Source organism: Rhopalosiphum padi, chromosome 2, assembly GCF_020882245.1.
Source record: "Rhopalosiphum padi isolate XX-2018 chromosome 2, ASM2088224v1, whole genome shotgun sequence".
Classification (NCBI taxonomy): domain Eukaryota; kingdom Metazoa; phylum Arthropoda; class Insecta; order Hemiptera; family Aphididae; genus Rhopalosiphum; species Rhopalosiphum padi.
The window spans coordinates 80182261-80200381 of NC_083598.1; the positions used below are offsets into that span (position 1 = coordinate 80182261).

Consider the following 18121-nt stretch of genomic DNA (forward strand, 5'->3'; position numbering starts at 1 on the left):
TCTTTCATTAATTCATGATAGGTAATATCAATTGACAATTTGTTATCATTAGACAAAATAGTTCTATGAATGCTTAGGTCTATATAACAGGTCTATTGTATATTGCTAGTGAAAACAGTTAAGAAAAAAGGTAAATATGTCAATAGAATTTAAAAAACGTAAAGTTATTCAAAACCGACGTAGACGAACTGCATCTGATAGTGAAAATAGTGATGATGAAAGTGCTGTTGTTCAAAATGAAAAACGTCATAGAAAATCAAATCCATTTATCCAAAGTACCTCAAACAAAAAGCTTAAAGCAGCTGAATTAATACATGATTCTTCAGAGAGTGATAATGAAGCTGTTGGTGTTTCATATCGTTCCAAAATGGACACTGACATGAGTGGGCCTAAAGATATGGGTGCTACAGCAACAATTGAAATTGATACTGAACTTGACAAAGATGCTCAAGCTATTTATGAACGTTCTTTACAAGTAAATAAAGAACTTAAAGGTAAAGAAGATGACAAGGTTTATAGAGGTTTAGCGAATTATACTCAATATTATGAGAAAAAAGATACAGCTTTAGGTAATGCATCTAGTGGAATGGTACGCAAAGGACCTATTAGAGCACCAGCAAATTTACGTTCCACTGTTCGTTGGGATTATCAACCTGACATTTGTAAAGATTACAAAGAAACTGGTTTTTGTGGTTTTGGTGACAGTTGTAAATTTTTACATGATCGTTCAGACTATAAATTTGGGTGGCAATTAGAAATGGAATCTTCTCAGCAATGTGATTCAGATGATGATGATCCCTCAAAGTATGAAATCAAAGAAAATGATGATGATTTCCTGCCCTTTAAATGTTTGATTTGTCGAGGATCTTATGTCAATCCTGTAATGACAAAATGTAAACATTATTTCTGTGAAAAATGTGCTTTAGCTCATTTCAAAAAGAGCACTAAATGTTTTGTTTGTGAGAAACAAACTGGAGGATTTTTTGATCCAGCTACAGCTATTATTGAAAGACTTAATGCTGCTAATACAGACATAATACATCAATGTAATTCAGATGAAGAATCGGATTAATCATGTAATCGGATTATATTATAATGTATGTAAAATGAACTAATAATATTATAAATATTAAATGCTTAAAAAAAAATGTATTTAGTTGAGTAATTTTAATTTAAGATTTATTTTTCAAACCTTTAAAAGTGAATAATTTTTAATGAAAAAAAGTTCTTAGAGCTCTAATTTTTATAACACAAAAGTATAAAATAATTTTTTTATTTTAGATTTGTAAATTATCTGGAGTTCAATATGAAAACTGTGGTTGATCCATGTCAATCCTTACAAATTGAGACAATTGCTGTATTTAAACATATATATATTAATTTGATAAATCGATGTACAAAATAATTATAATTAAATTTTAGAACTTTATAAAAAATGTCTATGTAATTATTTTAATAATTAAATAAACTATTATTTATTTTTATTTTTTTTAAATCAATAATCAACATTAATTATTCTTAAAATAATTTGTTTTTTTTCCATTTAATTCCGTAATAAATGTTATTGACAGAATATTTAAAAGATTAGTCTTTCATTATTGTAATTGTATTATGTATCTACAGCGTCGATGTAAGAAAAATCCTCTCTTGCAATTATATATACAAAATATTTAAGTTATTGCGCTCAAAATGTTTCCCTTAGAAAGTAATTTGGTATATTTAAGTGAATATTTTAATTATTATTTTTAATATAATTTAAGATCAACATTTCTAAAATCAATACATATATACATACATTTGTTAGATTATAACTGATAATTATCCAACCTATCTGCCTATCCCTAGCTACTGGGAATTTATCTTTATCACGGTAAGCTAGGACATATCTGAATAGACCATAATATTATGTTATAAATTTATTTTTATATTTTTTTTTTTATTATTTCAAAATACTAATAAATTATAAATATCAAAATTAAATATTTCAAATAATTTTACATTTATCTGTGATTGGTAAAAAAAAAGTGTACAAGTTATCTATAACTTGTAATTTATTAGTTGTAAAAGTAAAGTAAATGAAATATAATTGTATATTTATATATATGCATGTTCATTAGTTATTACTTATTAATAATAACTAAACTATATATTGTAAAATCTTGATTAGTTATTCATGTGCATTGTACAATGAAACCAAAAAATGAAAACTAAATTAGACAAGTAAAAATAACTTATACATAGACACTGTAGGGGGTGCACTTGCACTCCCCTGGTATTTCAAAAAAAAAAAATTTTTAAAAAATTTAGTGGTATTGAAAATATTTTATTTTACATTAAAATAAAATAAAAACCTATTTTTTTAATTGTAGACGCCTGGGTTTTTTTCAAAATTACTCAATTGCATTTTCAATAAATTTGGTATCTTCTCGTCAAAAAATATTCCGATGTATTTAACTTAAATAATTTAATTATTTAGAAATCAGTGTATACTATGCACGATACATCCCCTAACAAAATCCCTATCGGCGCCTATGCTTTTATATATTTTCATTGATTATAAATACAATATTGTATTTATAATCAATGATATTTTACAATTAATAATGAACCTAAAATGTTGGGTGATATATAACAGAAGTTGACAAATAATCAAGGTTTTACTGATTTTTAATAACATACAAAATACTTAGTATCTACCTAATTTAAAAAAAAATCAAAATATTTTATATTAATACTAAACCAATATCATCATTTTAGTTTTTACTTTAAACAGTTTAAAAATTGATAGTTGCATATTATACACTATACAGTACGGTCAGTACGACTTAGGGACAACTAAAAAAATTAACATTTTTTAAATAACGTCCTGTAATTTTATTTCTGAATTATTAGAACAAAATTTGTATTAAATAATTAAAAAAATTAATCTTGGCAGCCAGTGATATATTTAATACGTTGGTCGTTGGTCGTTGTTACTTGTTAGCATAACAATTTTGACATTTAGTGAGCATCGATCGAGCTGCATCACAGACCACTTATTTTACACTTTTACAGATATACATATAGATATAGACTGTATGATTTTACAAGTATAATATTTCTATTCCATGATATTGATAAAAACCATTTGTTATCTTAAATGATTTTTTTTAATTGTTCCACAGTCCATACTCCGTAGCTCATTGGCCTCCTGCCCTCATTGTCCATTGTCTGTCTTGGCGGCAGGCGCTGATAAAAAATTGTTTTTACTACGACGTCGTTTTGTATTCTGTTGTTGTTCGACGATCAACGAAAAGTCAAAAACTGAACAAGAACCTCACAACGCCAAGCGATTACCGGACAATTTTACTTCTGGACCTATTGTGAATACGTACGATTCCATCTCGAGGTGGTGAACAATCCGTTCCAAGTAATGAAAGATCGGCAAACCGCACCAGGAGATGGTATTAGATCTCTAAAAACTTCCAGAGTGTTTCGGATCATCAACTTTGAACTCTATTCAAAACCGGTAATATAATATGACATAATATATGATTAAGTTATTCCTAGCATTTGGTGGATAAATCTTTTTAATAGAATTAATTTCATAGGTATTAAAAAAAAATGTTTTAAGTGTCTATATACTATTATTCTTACCATAAAACTATTATATTATAATTAAAAGTTAGATAGATTCTATATAGAGTTTTTGGTAGGTCATTACTCATTTTCTCAAATATATGTCTACACCTACCTATTATTTAATTTAATATATGTATTAGAAGTTGCATGAAAAATTGAATAAAAATTTATATTACTATTAAGATTTAGTATAATATGATAGTAATTTTTTTCAGAATAAAGTGATCATGGCATTAGGACTTGTATCAATATCATTCACTTTTGGATATCTGGTATATATGAGACACCAATATGAAAAAATGGGATATTACCCAGCTGTTGCTGAAGATGGCCGTCATGAAGTATATAAACAAAGACAATCCAAATGGGATTGAAATTGTATTGTTTTAGTATTACAACCTTTTAGTGCTTTTTCATTCACCCGTTATCAATCTACTAAAAAATGGAATCTTGCCAAGCCGTTGAGGCTGATATTGACAAATTAATTGCTAAATATAATAAATATGGCCCAAAATGGCAATTCCAGTTACACAGATTTATTTCAACATTAGAACGGTACAAACGAGAAATTGAAAGTCAAAGTTCTGAAATAGATAAATGTGGACTTTCTTCAACAATTTTACAAATGAAGCTCGCCATTAAGGATATTTCAAATGAACATAGAAGATGGCATAGTGATGTCTCAAGAGTAGGCAAAACTATAGACAAAAATTTTATTTCCGACTATACAGAAGCCAGTAATAAAAAAGCGTTTAAAACCGATCACGAAAAAGAAATCCTAAACAAAATAATTTGTATGCATTTGTACAGGGATTCAAAATGGGAAGTTGCTGAAGAATTTTTAAAAGAAGCTGGTATCACAGTTGACGACAAACAAAAACAACGTTATTTAAATTTAAATCATATTGTTGATAGTTTGAGACAAAAAGATCCTATGCCGGCATTTGAATGGGTACATCAAAATAAAATTGAATTAGATTCCAAAAAATCAGATCTAGAATTTAAACTGCACCAAATTGTGTTTTTGGATATTCTTAATCGTGGTGATCAGTATGAAGCAGTAGTTTATGCTCGCACAAACTTTAGTCGTTTTATTGATAAACAAAAGGAAATCCAATCCACAATGGGTATGTTATTATATCCTCCTAATGTTGCACAAATGCGTACTGAAGTTATTGACTTGTTTATAAAAGATTCTTGTCTTAGTGATGACGATATGTTGAGTGTTTGTGTGAACGTGGGTTGCTCAGCTTTACCAGCTTTGTTGGATATTAAACAAGCAATTTGTCGAGATGTTGGAGGTGTTTGGAATGAAAATGACGAATTACCAATTAAAATTGACACTGGTTTTGCTTATCATTCAGTATTTGCTTGTCCAATATTAAGAACGAGAAGTGGAACATCTAATCCACCTATGATGTTAGTATGTGGTCATGTAATATCCAAAGATGCGCTTAATAAATTAGAACGTTCAGGTAGATTAAAGTGTCCATATTGTCCTAAAGAACAACTTCCATCAGAAGCTAGAACTATACATTTCTAAATGGTTTAGTAATGTTTTAAATTTTCTCATCATATACAATGTAAATAATTTGTGTTTAAAAATGTTTAATTAATTCATATACCTAAGTAATATGTACCTATACATTGGTTGTAATGTATGCACATTTTTAAATTCTAACAGTTACATCATGTATTGTATTGTATCAATTGAAGGTTAAATAATTGTATTGTAAGAAATCAATTTGGCAAATCTTCATGTTAACTATAAGTAATTTTGACGGTGACTATTCTGTTTATGTAACTAGATTTCTTATTTAAAATTAAAACTGGCAATTTTCCAAGTTTATATAAATCCATAATCTATTGCGACAAATTTTAATTCAAAAAGTTAAAATAACATACTTTTAATTTTGTTGTAAAAATAATTTGATTAAATTTTTTTTTGTAAATGGTGGTAATTTTTTAATTAAACATTATTTATGTTTAAATATGGTATGTTTATATTTTAGTCAAATTATTAGTTAAAATGTGAAAAAGAAATGTTAAATTATATACATTAAGTTATATAAATATATTTTAAATAATACTTATGTTTATGAATTTGTGTATATATTATGTGTTTAATTGATAGAAATGAGGTTTAAATTTCAAAACAGTAAGAAATGTATAAGTTTAATTTCAATGAGTAATTCTTATTCTTTTTTATGAATTTAAGTATGTTTTTATTTTATGAATCATGATTTAATTGCATCTAAATTAAAGAAATAAATTATATTATTGTTTTATTTCTCTTTGAGTTAAATATTATTAAAAAGGAAAATTGTATGTGGTTCATAGACTATAAGTATAGATACATTATACAATCCAGTGGCAGATTTAAGGGGTGGGTTCCGGGGGCTGGATACAAGGTATGTCTAAAGCATCTATGTAACATTTATCCATTAGAACTTCATAATATATAGATTCAAAAAATAAAAAAACAGAATACACATATAATGAGATTTCTGTATAATCCGAGTCATAAATATTCTACATGTATATTATATAAAATATTAAGATTTTATCAATCAAAAGAAGTTAAAAGACAGGTAGATTATAGTAGTAGCTTGTGAATTAGGTGAATGGCATACTACATAGTGGAAGATTATATGTTTTTCCTTAATGTATCATTAATTGCTTTAGCAACATAACTAATGTTTGTGAAATTCAGTCCAGTAACATTTATCCGCCCATAATCTATCAGATAAATGTGATGAAAATGTCTTAAATATTCCACTTGACTATCTGAAATTGAACACTTAAATTAGTATGCACTGTGAGATTGTTTATGATAAAAATTATCTTAGATTTCATTATTTAATTTATAAATTATATTCAAAATATATACTTGTCAAATGTAACATTATAAACATGCCCTTTTGATCTGTTACATGGTTCCATTTTCTAGGAGCGCATTCTTCCTCGAGAGCTTTTCGGAAAGCTTTTCTTATTTCTATACTTCGATTAACCATAGCTTTGAAACTGCTTGACCTTTTTAAACAATAGTATTTACATTTTTAATCAACTAATTTATATAGAATGATGTACAATAATTTACCATTCGTCGTATAGTTCAGGATCGGATAATATTTTTAAAACGGTCCTGGCACCATGGTTTGGAGGATTTGAATAGATACTTCTAACGATTTTTTCGAAGTGGACTTTAAGACTATCAATGTTATGACCAGATTTTAGTACAACCATCAAATTACCAACTCGTTCGTCTAATACAAAATTATTATTAATACTAGACAGATGCAGATAATATAATATATTATACACACATCTATGTTTAAAGTTGTAGTAATTTAATTAATAGTTTGTAACTTACTGTACATAGTAAACATCTTGGAAAATGATTGTGCGCAGAGAAATTCAAACCCTTCTTTATGGAAATGACGAATAGCCCAGGTGTCTTCTTCAATATCTCCAGACGCCATTCCTTGATACGCGATGTCAAAGAATGGTATCAATTGACGTTCCTGAAGAATTTTAATAATCATAATACAGTAATTATTTAAAAATACTAGAGAACCTAGATGATCAATATGTATAAAAAATTTCGCATTAATTACTTTCATTATTTCAGCAATAATTTTCCATTGTTCTTTAGTAAGGTCTAAACCAGTTGGATTATGACCACATGCATGCAATATTATGACCGAGTCGATCGGAGCATTAGAAATGTCCTCACAAAATCCTTCAAAATCAATTAATTTAGTTTCCCTATTCAGATAACGGTATTGGAGTATGTTTTGAAATCCACTAAACGAGAACACAGTTCCATGCATTTCTAAAAGAAATTATTAATATTTAATGTTTATAAAACTAAAAAGATGCAAGTAATTATCTAATACCTTGAAATCTGGTATTTTCCCCATAAGTTATTAATTATAATAATTAATATTACAATTATTACTAGCGAATTGTCATATGTAAATTAAAGTAGGAGAGGTATAATAATAATTACATCTGGGATCTACTTATATGCTAAGTATAAAGTAGGTAATCTATTATAGGTACCTAGATATGTAGGTAAATTACCTTTAATAAAAGGATTTAATATTCATAGGTTACCTGTTAAGTAAGTATGTGTGGGCGTAACGCGTTTCGCCCAGGCTAGTTAAGATAAATTTAAAAGTAAGTTGGTAAAGATTCAATCATATAATGTTCTCCAAAAAGTTATTTTCAATTCACAAAAATGGTACAATTATAACAAATTTAGTCCATAATAAATAAAAATGGTAGTACCTACACAAGTTAGGTATATGTTTATCTACTAATTTTAGAATTATATTTAGGTACACTTTAAATGTTCTATATCAAAAATGTACCTAATTTTTTATTTTTAAACAGTTTTATAATAAGCACCTATTTAATTGATAATTTTGACAAAATGTTATATTTTTATAATTATCGATGAAACCAGGGGAAGCTTTGCTTCTTAAAAGGTTTTTTTCGGTTTTTTTGTCTTTAATTCATCCAGCTCAAAATCCAATTTTTGCTTAGAAAAAAACTGATGGATATTAAGAATGTACCTACTTATATGTTAAATAATAAAATAACTAACCAATAATTTTATAGATACCTATTACTATTATATGTCATGTATTATAATATTATATGCTTATTAATATTGTGTACTATGCATACATGAGTTTATGTATGATAGTATTTATTATAAAGTACCTAATCAAGACATTCATACAGATACGAGTGATGTAAATATGAGTAATATGACTCAAAACAGATTCAGTGATTAATAATAAATATAGAAAGAGAATTATTGATAATAATATTTTATAAATATAGGCGTATGCACTATGCACTATATAGTATAGGTACTTACTTTATTTATAATGACAAGCTTCCGACCCCCGATTTTATTCTATTATTTATTTTCAACTTTGATTTTGAAAATGTTTACTTAATATGTACCTAGTTAACTTCGGTGACGGCGTGACGCTCATGAGGGAGGTTTTATTTTGATCTTTAGTTTCCAAAGATTAGCCTCTCTTGGCAAAGGAGACTATTTAATCAATGAACTACATATTTTGGGTAACTTTTCGGGAGGTATCCACACTCCACAATATAATTGAAAATATGTTATTGGATCTAATAAATTTAATTTAACTTTCACAGATTCGATAAAATTATTTTGGTAAGCACGAGGAAAATACCATAGGTAACGGGTTTAATAAATATTTTATACACTATTTAATAATATAATCTAAATTTTTTAACTTCGATCATTTTCTCCGACGACCATTTATCATTTATAAAATACCTAATGCAGTTAATATTTCCAATTTTTTAAATTACTTACCCCATGATGGATTAGGATAATAAAGAGTTGTGCAATTCATATGCCGCGATAAAAATTCAGCACCTATTTTTATAGCACCTGTTCCACCAACACATTGAACACCAAATATCTACATAAAATTAATATTCGAAATTATGCTTTGTAAATTTATGAATAAATATTGAAATTGTTCATAGTGTGGTTGTTTGGTTCATATAGATTTAAATAATATAGTTGTACAATAATAATACGGTAATGACGGTAATGTTACAATAACGTTTTAATATAATAATGAATAATAACAATTTACGTCTTTACCATTCCGTCTTTCCACTGTTTTTCAATATCTCCTAACAATAGCTTGCATGCTAATTTTGTAAAACCTTCAATTCCTGTAGGTGATAAGTAATTGTGACTCGAAGTATCATTTACAACCATGTTTTCTGCTTTCTTAACCACAGGTAACATATATAGACTACCATCTTCCGATCTGAAAGCTATATCAATAGGTAATAATATTATTACGAGAATATTACAATTATTAATTGGTTATTAAAAAAAAAAACACTTGATGGCCATCACTCCATCAGTGATCGGTCTACTATTTTCTTAAGTTTCTAAAATATATACAATTATTATGAATTATATTAATTATTAGAAAACTAAAACTAAAACAAAAATACAATAAAGTATTATTAATATAGATAGCTAATGTTATTTTTACAACATTAATGGAAGAATTAGATTTAAAATGATCGACTAAGTAATTTTACTATACTAGAAACTTAATTTAATTTATTTTAAATTTGAGTGTATAGTGCAGATGTACCTACTGGAATTACTTACTCTCTGCTGTTAAATGATTTTGATATAATAAGCAATAATTATACATAAGCACAGTTTTATTTAAACAATAATTGTCATTATGACATGATAAATATCATGAAACACCTGCGCACAAGAATAGTAACAATAAACTAATACAACTCAAAAATCTAATTTTTCAGGACATTATTTCAAAATTTAAAACTATATTATTTATTTATAAACTGTTTTATTCTGAACATAATATAATAGCTATATAGGTAGGTACACGAAAGCTTTGAATGTTATTTAAACATGGAACATATTATATTTTCTATAACAATTCATATGTAATATTAATGTAGGTATATAATACATTAACTATATATCATTTCTGAAATTAAATAAGATTTATTTTTTTTGAGAAATGTACATATTTTTGTGCATAAGCGAATAATGTGATTGGTTTATATTGTTAACTGTAGTAAAATTACTTACTTCCATAGATAAGATCTACTTTTAGAGGAGATATATCGTTTTGAAATGCAGTATTGACTTCTATATATCCAACCTGGTTCACTAATGGAACATTATTGAATTGAACCATAACTGTTGCAATAGAATACTAAAATTGACTACTTAAGTATTTACTGTGTACCTACTATAATAACTATATATCGTATATACTACCTATATGTATTGTGTAATTTCACTTAATAAATGCCGTTTAGACGTTTAGTTTAGTAGAAAATGTGTCACTAAGTTACTGACATACAGAAACGTTCAGAACAATTCGTGAATTCAGCTGCAGTATTATAAGAAATACTCGGATCTAATAATGACTATTGGAATTACTAGTAGGTACCTACCTATTAAAGAATATTTGTTTAACGACGACTAAGGTGGTTTATATAGGTGAACCACAATCGATGATCCTACGTGCACCAATATAGTGCTTATACCTACCCATAAGGCCATAAATGTTCTAACATGGATTTGACAATTAAATTATATTATTATATCACGTATACGTACTTAGCACTCATCGATTTCCACACCGGCTTACTCTTTTTGGTAAGCCATAAATACGAATGTGTCATGTGATCTGTGTAAAGTGTTATTAATGTTGAAGAGAGCATGATGATATATTATATCCTGGCCGGGCTTGAACTCGGGGTGCCGAGAATCTATTTTTTAATTATCCGTTTAAAATAATAGGTTAAGTAACTTTCAAGTACCTACTTATAATCGATACACATAGTATCGTGTTCATACAACTATCGGACTATAATTATTACATAATGTGTCTGTTCGATAAACACCATTAAACAATTACCTATGTATTTGATACTTTACCTTAAGACGAACTTGGCGAACTCTATTCTGGAATGGTATGCGAGTCTTGCCGTGAGCCCGCGGCAACCCCTGAACACTCATCAAATATTGTATTATTTTCAATTACTTATGAGTTAACTATTAGCTATTACAGTTACCTATTACTTATTAGGCATACAATACATACTAAACACTCGACATGGCAAACAATTGTCACACGGAATTGTACAAATATGATGCAATTATACGTAAGTGATAAATTAACAAGTACATACTTGTATAGAAATTAAGTGATTTTTTTTTCATGTTAAATAATTGTGTTTATTAAAAAAAAATATTATGTTTATCAAAAAAAAAAAAAAATGATAATCAAAATATCAGCGAATATCTGTTAAACAAAAATTATAGCTTTTATACAATGCCATGTATGTTCTACAGTCTTACAAATACAACCAATAGGTATAGTACATTGGTACCTATACAATAATTATAATATTCACAAAACGATTAACAAGTACATTAACTTTAGCCGGTTCTATTTAATGTTATGTATGGGCAGTGGCGTAGCCAGGATTTTATTTCGGGAAGGGCTGATCAATTTTTGTAAAGTACAATTTAAGATTTTTGTAGCGATTATTTTCATAGACCATTAAAAATTAAAATATATTTTTAATTTTCTTGATATTTCAGGGGGGGGCTACAGCCCCCTCAGCCCTCCCCCTGGCTACGCCACTGTGTATGGGCTATGTGCCTATATGTTAAAATTGCTTAAGTCGAAATCGAAATCATGAAATCAACAATTAGACTATATCATGGCACTGTAAGTCGGTAAAATTTGATTGATGATTTCATAAATTAGGCAGACATTTTTCGGCATCACGTTCGATGACGATTTGATACTATAAATATAGGTATACTGGTTACTAGTATAGACAGCTAGTACAGGCGAAAACCTAAAACTATGTATAAAAAAATAAGATCCGCAGCCAAGGTATGTTTTACATAAAATATAAATCAATAATTTTTTTCCTCTTTTTTCTCTTATTTTTTATAATGTTGCAATTCAACATTTTAATGTCTATACCTAATTTAAATATCAATTGTACTCATCCTTGTAAACAAGATTCAAAATGTGTAAATATATAAGAATAAAAAATAAATTAAAAAGATAATTTTTCCCTACGAGGTAAAAACTTATAACATTTGCATACTGCATAGGCACATTATTTTAGCTATGTTTAACTTGTTAAAGGCATATACCGATATGTTTATTTATTTATAGATATCTGTAATATTTTTAAATTAACAAATTGTATGATCTGAACTAAACAATTCTTTTTATATACTTTAAAGTTTAAATGCTAGAGGCAGAGTCAGCGTGAGCACGCGCGAGAGTGTATAGTTGGTTCATTCGTGTCGACTTGTGGATCTCGTCTCGCCTCGCCTCGTATTCGATCCACTCGAAGTTGATACTTTAATCACGAATCAAAGGACACGAAGCATGAGGTACCAACTAAACTCTCCCGAAACTCATTCAAATCACGACTCACGACAAGGTGACCACGCAAGAGTTTGGAAATAGCATAATAGATGATGCTACACAAATGTATTTATAAAACAATAAGCTGCAATAGCAATTATTGGGACGCTGTGCCGCGGTAATACGTGAAAACAACGATTTTTTAAAAATACTCAGATATCCATAGGTATCTAGTATCCACATAAGATAATGTTCGACTGTATTATTTAATATTTATAATCAGAATTATATGAAATAATATTATTACAAGAGCATTTCAAAATGTAAGCCGTTTATTTTATCACGATGGACAATATATACTATACCAAAGTAAAATACGATTAATTCAAATAGGTACAATATATTTTAATTTTCCGTTATTATTAACTAAAAATAAAAATATCATAATAATAATAATAATACATATCATGAGAAATTAATACTTCCTAAAAATTTTCGGTGAGGGTTGTCTTCAAAACCCCATCCAATAGTACGCTACTGCATAGTATAATTTTATATATTTTTCCTTAATGTATCATTAATTGCTTTAGCAACATAACTAATATTTTTCGTATTCAGTCCAGTAGCATTTATACGGCCACAATTAACCATATAAATGTGATGAAAATACCTCAAGTATTCCACTTGACTGTCTGCAATTAAATGCATAGATTAGTATTTATTATACACTATAGCTATAAGATTATTTCGATTATAATTATAATTTAAGCATTTTATACCGGTTAAGCTTAACAATATAAACATTCCCTTTTGATCTGTTACGTGGTTCCATTTTCCAGGGGCGCCTTCTTCCTCGAGTGCTTTTCGAAAAGTTTTTCTTATTTCAATAATTCGATTAACCATAGCTTTGAAACTGTTTGACCTTTTCAAACAATAATATTTACATTTTTAATCATATAATTTATATAGAACGATTTACAATAATTTACCATTCGTCGTATAGTTCGGGGTCGGATAATATTTTGGAAACGGTCCTGGCACCATGGTTTGGAGGATTTGAATAGATACTTCTAACGATTCTTTCGAAGTGGACTTTAAGACTCTCAATATTAAAACCAGATTTTAGTACAACCATCAAATTACCAACTCGTTCGTCTAATATACAAAATTATTATTAATATTAGACAGATGCAGATAATATAATATATTATACACACATATATGTTTAAAGTTGTAGTAATTTAATTAATAGTTTATAACTTACTGTACATAGTAAACATCTTGGAAAATGATTGTGCGCAGAGAAATTCAAACCCTTCTTTATGGAAATGACGAATAGCCCAGGTGTCTTCTTCAATATCTCCAGACGCCATTCCTTGATACGCGATGTCAAAGAATGGTATCAATTGACGTTCCTGAAGAATTTTAATAATCATAATACAGTAATTATTTAAAAATACTAGAGAACCTAGATGATCAATATGTATAAAAAATTTCGCATTAATTACTTTCATTATTTCAGCAATAATTTTCCATTGTTCTTTAGTAAGGTCTAAACCAGTTGGATTATGACCACATGCATGCAATATTATGACCGAGTCGATCGGAGCATTAGAAATGTCCTCACAAAATCCTTCAAAATCAATTAATTTAGTTTCCCTATTCAGATAACGGTATTGGAGTATGTTTTGAAATCCACTAAACGAGAATACGGTTCCATGTATTTCTGAAAATATAACAATGGCTATAACCACTAAAAATTTCTAATTATTACCTAACATCTTGATATCTGGCAATATCCGCATAAGTTAATAAATTATGTTTAATAAGTACCTATGTACTTATTGGATATATAAAGGTAAATTACCTTTAATAAAATGATTTAATATTTATACTTATTAAGTAAGTACACGTACCTCATATAAGTTATACGTATATCTAGAATAATAATTAGATACACTTCAAATGTTCAATATTAAAAATGTAGGAACCTACTTTTTTATATTTAAACAATTTTATAATAAACACCTATCTAATTGATACAAATATATTATTTATTTTTATGATGAATATACTTGGCCTGAGCCCTTTTGTACAATTAACGAGTAAAACACTTATGAAAATCATCTTGAAAATATGTTATAATTTTATAACCATTGGGTAAACTGGAGGGACTTTGCTCTTTAAAACGTTTTTACTCTTTAAATTATCCAGATTAAAATCCAAATAATTCAATTGTTTGCATAAAAAAGATTGTAATGGGTAGAATATGTAAAAGAATTAATAACTATGTAGATATACCTATGTAGGTATTATTATGTTATATGTCATGTATTAATATTATATTTGGTCCCTTGTAGGATTTTTGGATACTTTTATTTTAAAACAAGTTATGAGCGTTTTAAAATAATAAATATTCTCATATTCAGATTTTGTAATGGATCCTTTCACTATGATATTAAAAATAAAAAAAATATAATACATTTTTCTGAACATTAAATTTGCAAATTATATGCAAAATGTGTACATACATTTTAAATAAATTGTTTATTCGCGGTGGGGGGAGGCAATTTTACGTACTTTATTTAGATGGTTAATTAACAAATGGAACAATATCTATATGGATAGACAATTTAACCACATATTAAGACAACAAATAAATATAACAAAATCTATTAACAAATTATTAAAATGTAACCATTTAACTTATCGTTAGTTATTGTTATGTATCTATATGGGCTAAATGTATTAATCATTTATACACAGTTTTATTTATAACTTATAATGTAATCAGAAACAGTTCAGTTACAGAAAAATTAACTATAAAAAAATTAAGATTCTTTTTTAAAAGCTACAAGTAATTGGTAAGTAGAGGAAGGTGACTTTATAGCTCATATTTACGATGTTTTTAAATGTTAAAAAATACCAACCATATGATGGATCAGGATAATAAACAGTTGTGCAATTCATATGTCGCGATAGAAATTCTGCACCTATTTTTAGGGCTCCAGCTCCACCAACACACTGAACACCAAATATCTACATAAAATTAACATTCGAATTAAGTCTTGTAAATTTATGAATAATTATTGAAATTGTATATTGTCTGGTTAATAGTAGTTTAATACAGATTTAAATAATATAGTTGTACAAATGTACAATAATTACCTAGTAATGACTACAGTAACGTTACAATAACGTTTAAATATAATAATAAATAATAAAAATATACGTCTTTACCATTCCGTCTTTCCACTGTTTTTCAATATCATCTAACAATAACCTGCATGCTGATTTTGTAAAACCTTCAATTCCTGTAGGGGATAAGTAATCGTGACTTGAAGTATCATTTACAACCATGTTTTCTGCTTTCTTAACCACAGGTAACAAATATAGACTACCATCTTCCGATCTGAAAGCTATATAAATAGATAATAATATTATTACGAGAATCTTATAATTATTAATCGGTTATTAAAAAAAAACACATGGCCATTAGTGATCGTTCAACAATTTCCTTAGGTTTCTAAAATATATGCGATTATTATAAACATATTATAAATTATTATTTATAGGTTAGTAAAACAGTTTAGTCGGTTCAGTGTCACAGTCTTCTATTTTCTTCCAGCTAAGTTACTATTGTATGAATTATATATTAATATATATATATTAATAAAATATAATTTATGCAAATATAGTCAAAAACAATTTTTAAGCTCTGAAATAATAAATAAAGTTTAATTTATAATTAAATAATGAATTTCTGTTAAATACTCAGGTAGTTTAAATAAAAATTAAAGTTATATATACATTTAGGTATACATCACTTACTTATAGAATACCTAGTTTATACATTATTGTATAATATGAAACAATTATACGTAAGGATAGTAATAATCATCATAACATTATAAATATGACAAAACAGTAATTCATAAAAAGTACCTATAATTTTTCAGGAAAATGAATTAAACATTTTTATTTATAAATTGGTTTATTCTATATCTACATAAAATATACAATTTTAAACATTAAATTTAGCATTATAAAGACTTAGGTATCGATTATATATTATTCTTGTTATTATAAATGTACACATTTATACATTTAATATTATCATTTTTTAAATGAATTATAAATTACATTTTTTGAGTAGATTGAATATTAGTGTGATGCTCAGACAAATTAATATGTGGTTGCGGTTTATAAAGTTAAATATAATATGTTATACATTACTTACTTCCAAAGACAAGATCTACTTTTAGAGGAGAAGTGTCATTATGGAAAGCAGTATCAACTTCAATATATCCATTCTGACCCACTACCGGGACATCGTTGAATTGAACCATGATTTTTGTAGTATAATATTAATATTAATATAGACTGCTTATTTACTATTTACCAATATTATATGTGTATACACTATGTATTATTTAACGTATATAAATAAATGCAATATTATTGATTTGTTATTCAGTAGGAATAATAATATTTTATTATATATTAAATTACTTAAATCAAATAATAACTATATGTAACCTATATAGGTATCGAATCGATTAAAGAATGGTCGTTTGACGACAACTATTTGGGGTTTATATAGACGAATAATAATCATTGATCCTATACTATGTCACTATAAGCTTAGATAAAAAAATAAATATGTACCGATATAGTAGGCCAATATGTACCAATAAATATTATATCATACACCGGGCAATTAATTAATATTATATCACGTAGGTACCTATACGTAATTAGCGCATAATTATATGTAGGTAATTACTCTTTTTTTATACCTAAGCTATTATTATGAACGTGGCATGTGATCTTTGTGAAGTGTCATAGTTGAAGAGAGCGTGATGACTACCAATACGATATACATTCATATCGAGCTTGAACTCGGGGTGCCAAGATCATAATAATATTATTGTTATATTTACATATTTTATTAATATTTTAATTTTCAATTATTTATCACTCGTTACACATAATATCATACTCGTACGCCTATATGCTGTGGTAGTAAAAAAGGGTTCTAGGTTTGACACAGACTGCATTAAATATTAAGGGGTGGTGGGTAATTAATAATTAATAGTTTTATTAGTCATACGGCTAAAAATTAAAAAAATTACAAGTTGTGAATTTTAAGGTAGGTAATTGATCAAAAAGTCTAGACTCGTGCAAGCACAAGTTCAAAAATAAATTAATCAATTTATCTAACTAAAATTTTCTCGTACAATAATTTTATTTGAATTTTACTTTTTATGCTTAACATTAGTATATATTACCTATTATTCCATAGAAAAATATGTGGATTATGACAACATTATTATCACAACATTTTGAAAAAATTTTGACTCTTCTTAACTATTCATAGACATTGTAGTTTTATTTTATAAATACAATTAAAAATGTTGGAAATTTTAATAGGAGATTACTCGTAAATTATCAATTTATCAATCAAAAAATTTCGAAAATTTATGGTCACGAAATAAATTTTCAAATTATTTAGTAGTTAAAAATTCGTAAAA

General features: G+C 27.0%; 5 protein-coding genes across 7 annotated transcripts; 3 read left to right on the forward strand and 2 right to left on the reverse strand.

Moving 5' to 3' along the window:
• The first annotated feature begins 53 nt into the window (after positions 1-53).
• On the forward strand, positions 54-3508 carry LOC132923112 (E3 ubiquitin-protein ligase RNF113A). Its single transcript, XM_060986938.1, has 2 exons — positions 54-1097; positions 1282-3508. Exon 1 carries the CDS (start codon positions 137-139, stop codon positions 1070-1072), a length of 936 nt encoding a protein of 311 aa, XP_060842921.1. The 5' UTR covers positions 54-136; the 3' UTR covers positions 1073-1097; positions 1282-3508.
• Positions 3373-3995, forward strand: LOC132923113 (small integral membrane protein 8). The gene is made up of 2 exons (XM_060986939.1): positions 3373-3508; positions 3837-3995. The coding sequence occupies exons 1-2, from the start codon at positions 3413-3415 to the stop codon at positions 3993-3995; spliced, it is 255 nt and encodes an 84-aa protein (XP_060842922.1). The 5' UTR covers positions 3373-3412.
• Positions 3996-4063: 68 nt separating this feature from the next.
• LOC132923111 (E3 ubiquitin-protein ligase RMND5A-like) lies at positions 4064-5909 on the forward strand. Its single transcript, XM_060986937.1, has one exon. The coding sequence runs from the start codon at positions 4064-4066 to the stop codon at positions 5162-5164; it is 1101 nt and encodes a 366-aa protein (XP_060842920.1). The 3' UTR covers positions 5165-5909.
• A 206-nt stretch (positions 5910-6115) lies between these two features.
• LOC132923110 (aspartate aminotransferase, cytoplasmic-like) lies at positions 6116-10826 on the reverse strand. Of its 3 annotated transcripts, none has more exons than XM_060986934.1 (9): positions 10463-10682; positions 10271-10397; positions 9287-9465; positions 8990-9098; positions 7239-7456; positions 6995-7145; positions 6722-6887; positions 6512-6654; positions 6116-6408 (listed from the first exon to the last, which is right to left on the reverse strand). In XM_060986934.1, exons 2-9 carry the CDS (start codon positions 10377-10379, stop codon positions 6269-6271), a joined length of 1215 nt encoding a protein of 404 aa, XP_060842917.1. In that variant the 5' UTR covers positions 10380-10397; positions 10463-10682; the 3' UTR covers positions 6116-6268. The 3 variants fall into 3 exon arrangements, with proteins under 3 accessions (XP_060842917.1, XP_060842918.1, XP_060842919.1); XM_060986935.1 differs by having other exon boundaries at positions 10271-10381; positions 10463-10681; XM_060986936.1 differs by lacking the exons at positions 10271-10397; positions 10463-10682 and adding an exon at positions 10808-10826.
• A 2145-nt stretch (positions 10827-12971) lies between these two features.
• LOC132920870 (aspartate aminotransferase, cytoplasmic-like) lies at positions 12972-16951 on the reverse strand. The gene is made up of 8 exons (XM_060983592.1): positions 16828-16951; positions 15828-16006; positions 15518-15626; positions 14096-14313; positions 13852-14002; positions 13577-13742; positions 13367-13509; positions 12972-13279 (listed from the first exon to the last, which is right to left on the reverse strand). The coding sequence occupies exons 1-8, from the start codon at positions 16934-16936 to the stop codon at positions 13140-13142; spliced, it is 1215 nt and encodes a 404-aa protein (XP_060839575.1). The 5' UTR covers positions 16937-16951; the 3' UTR covers positions 12972-13139.
• Positions 16952-18121: the final 1170 nt, after the last annotated feature.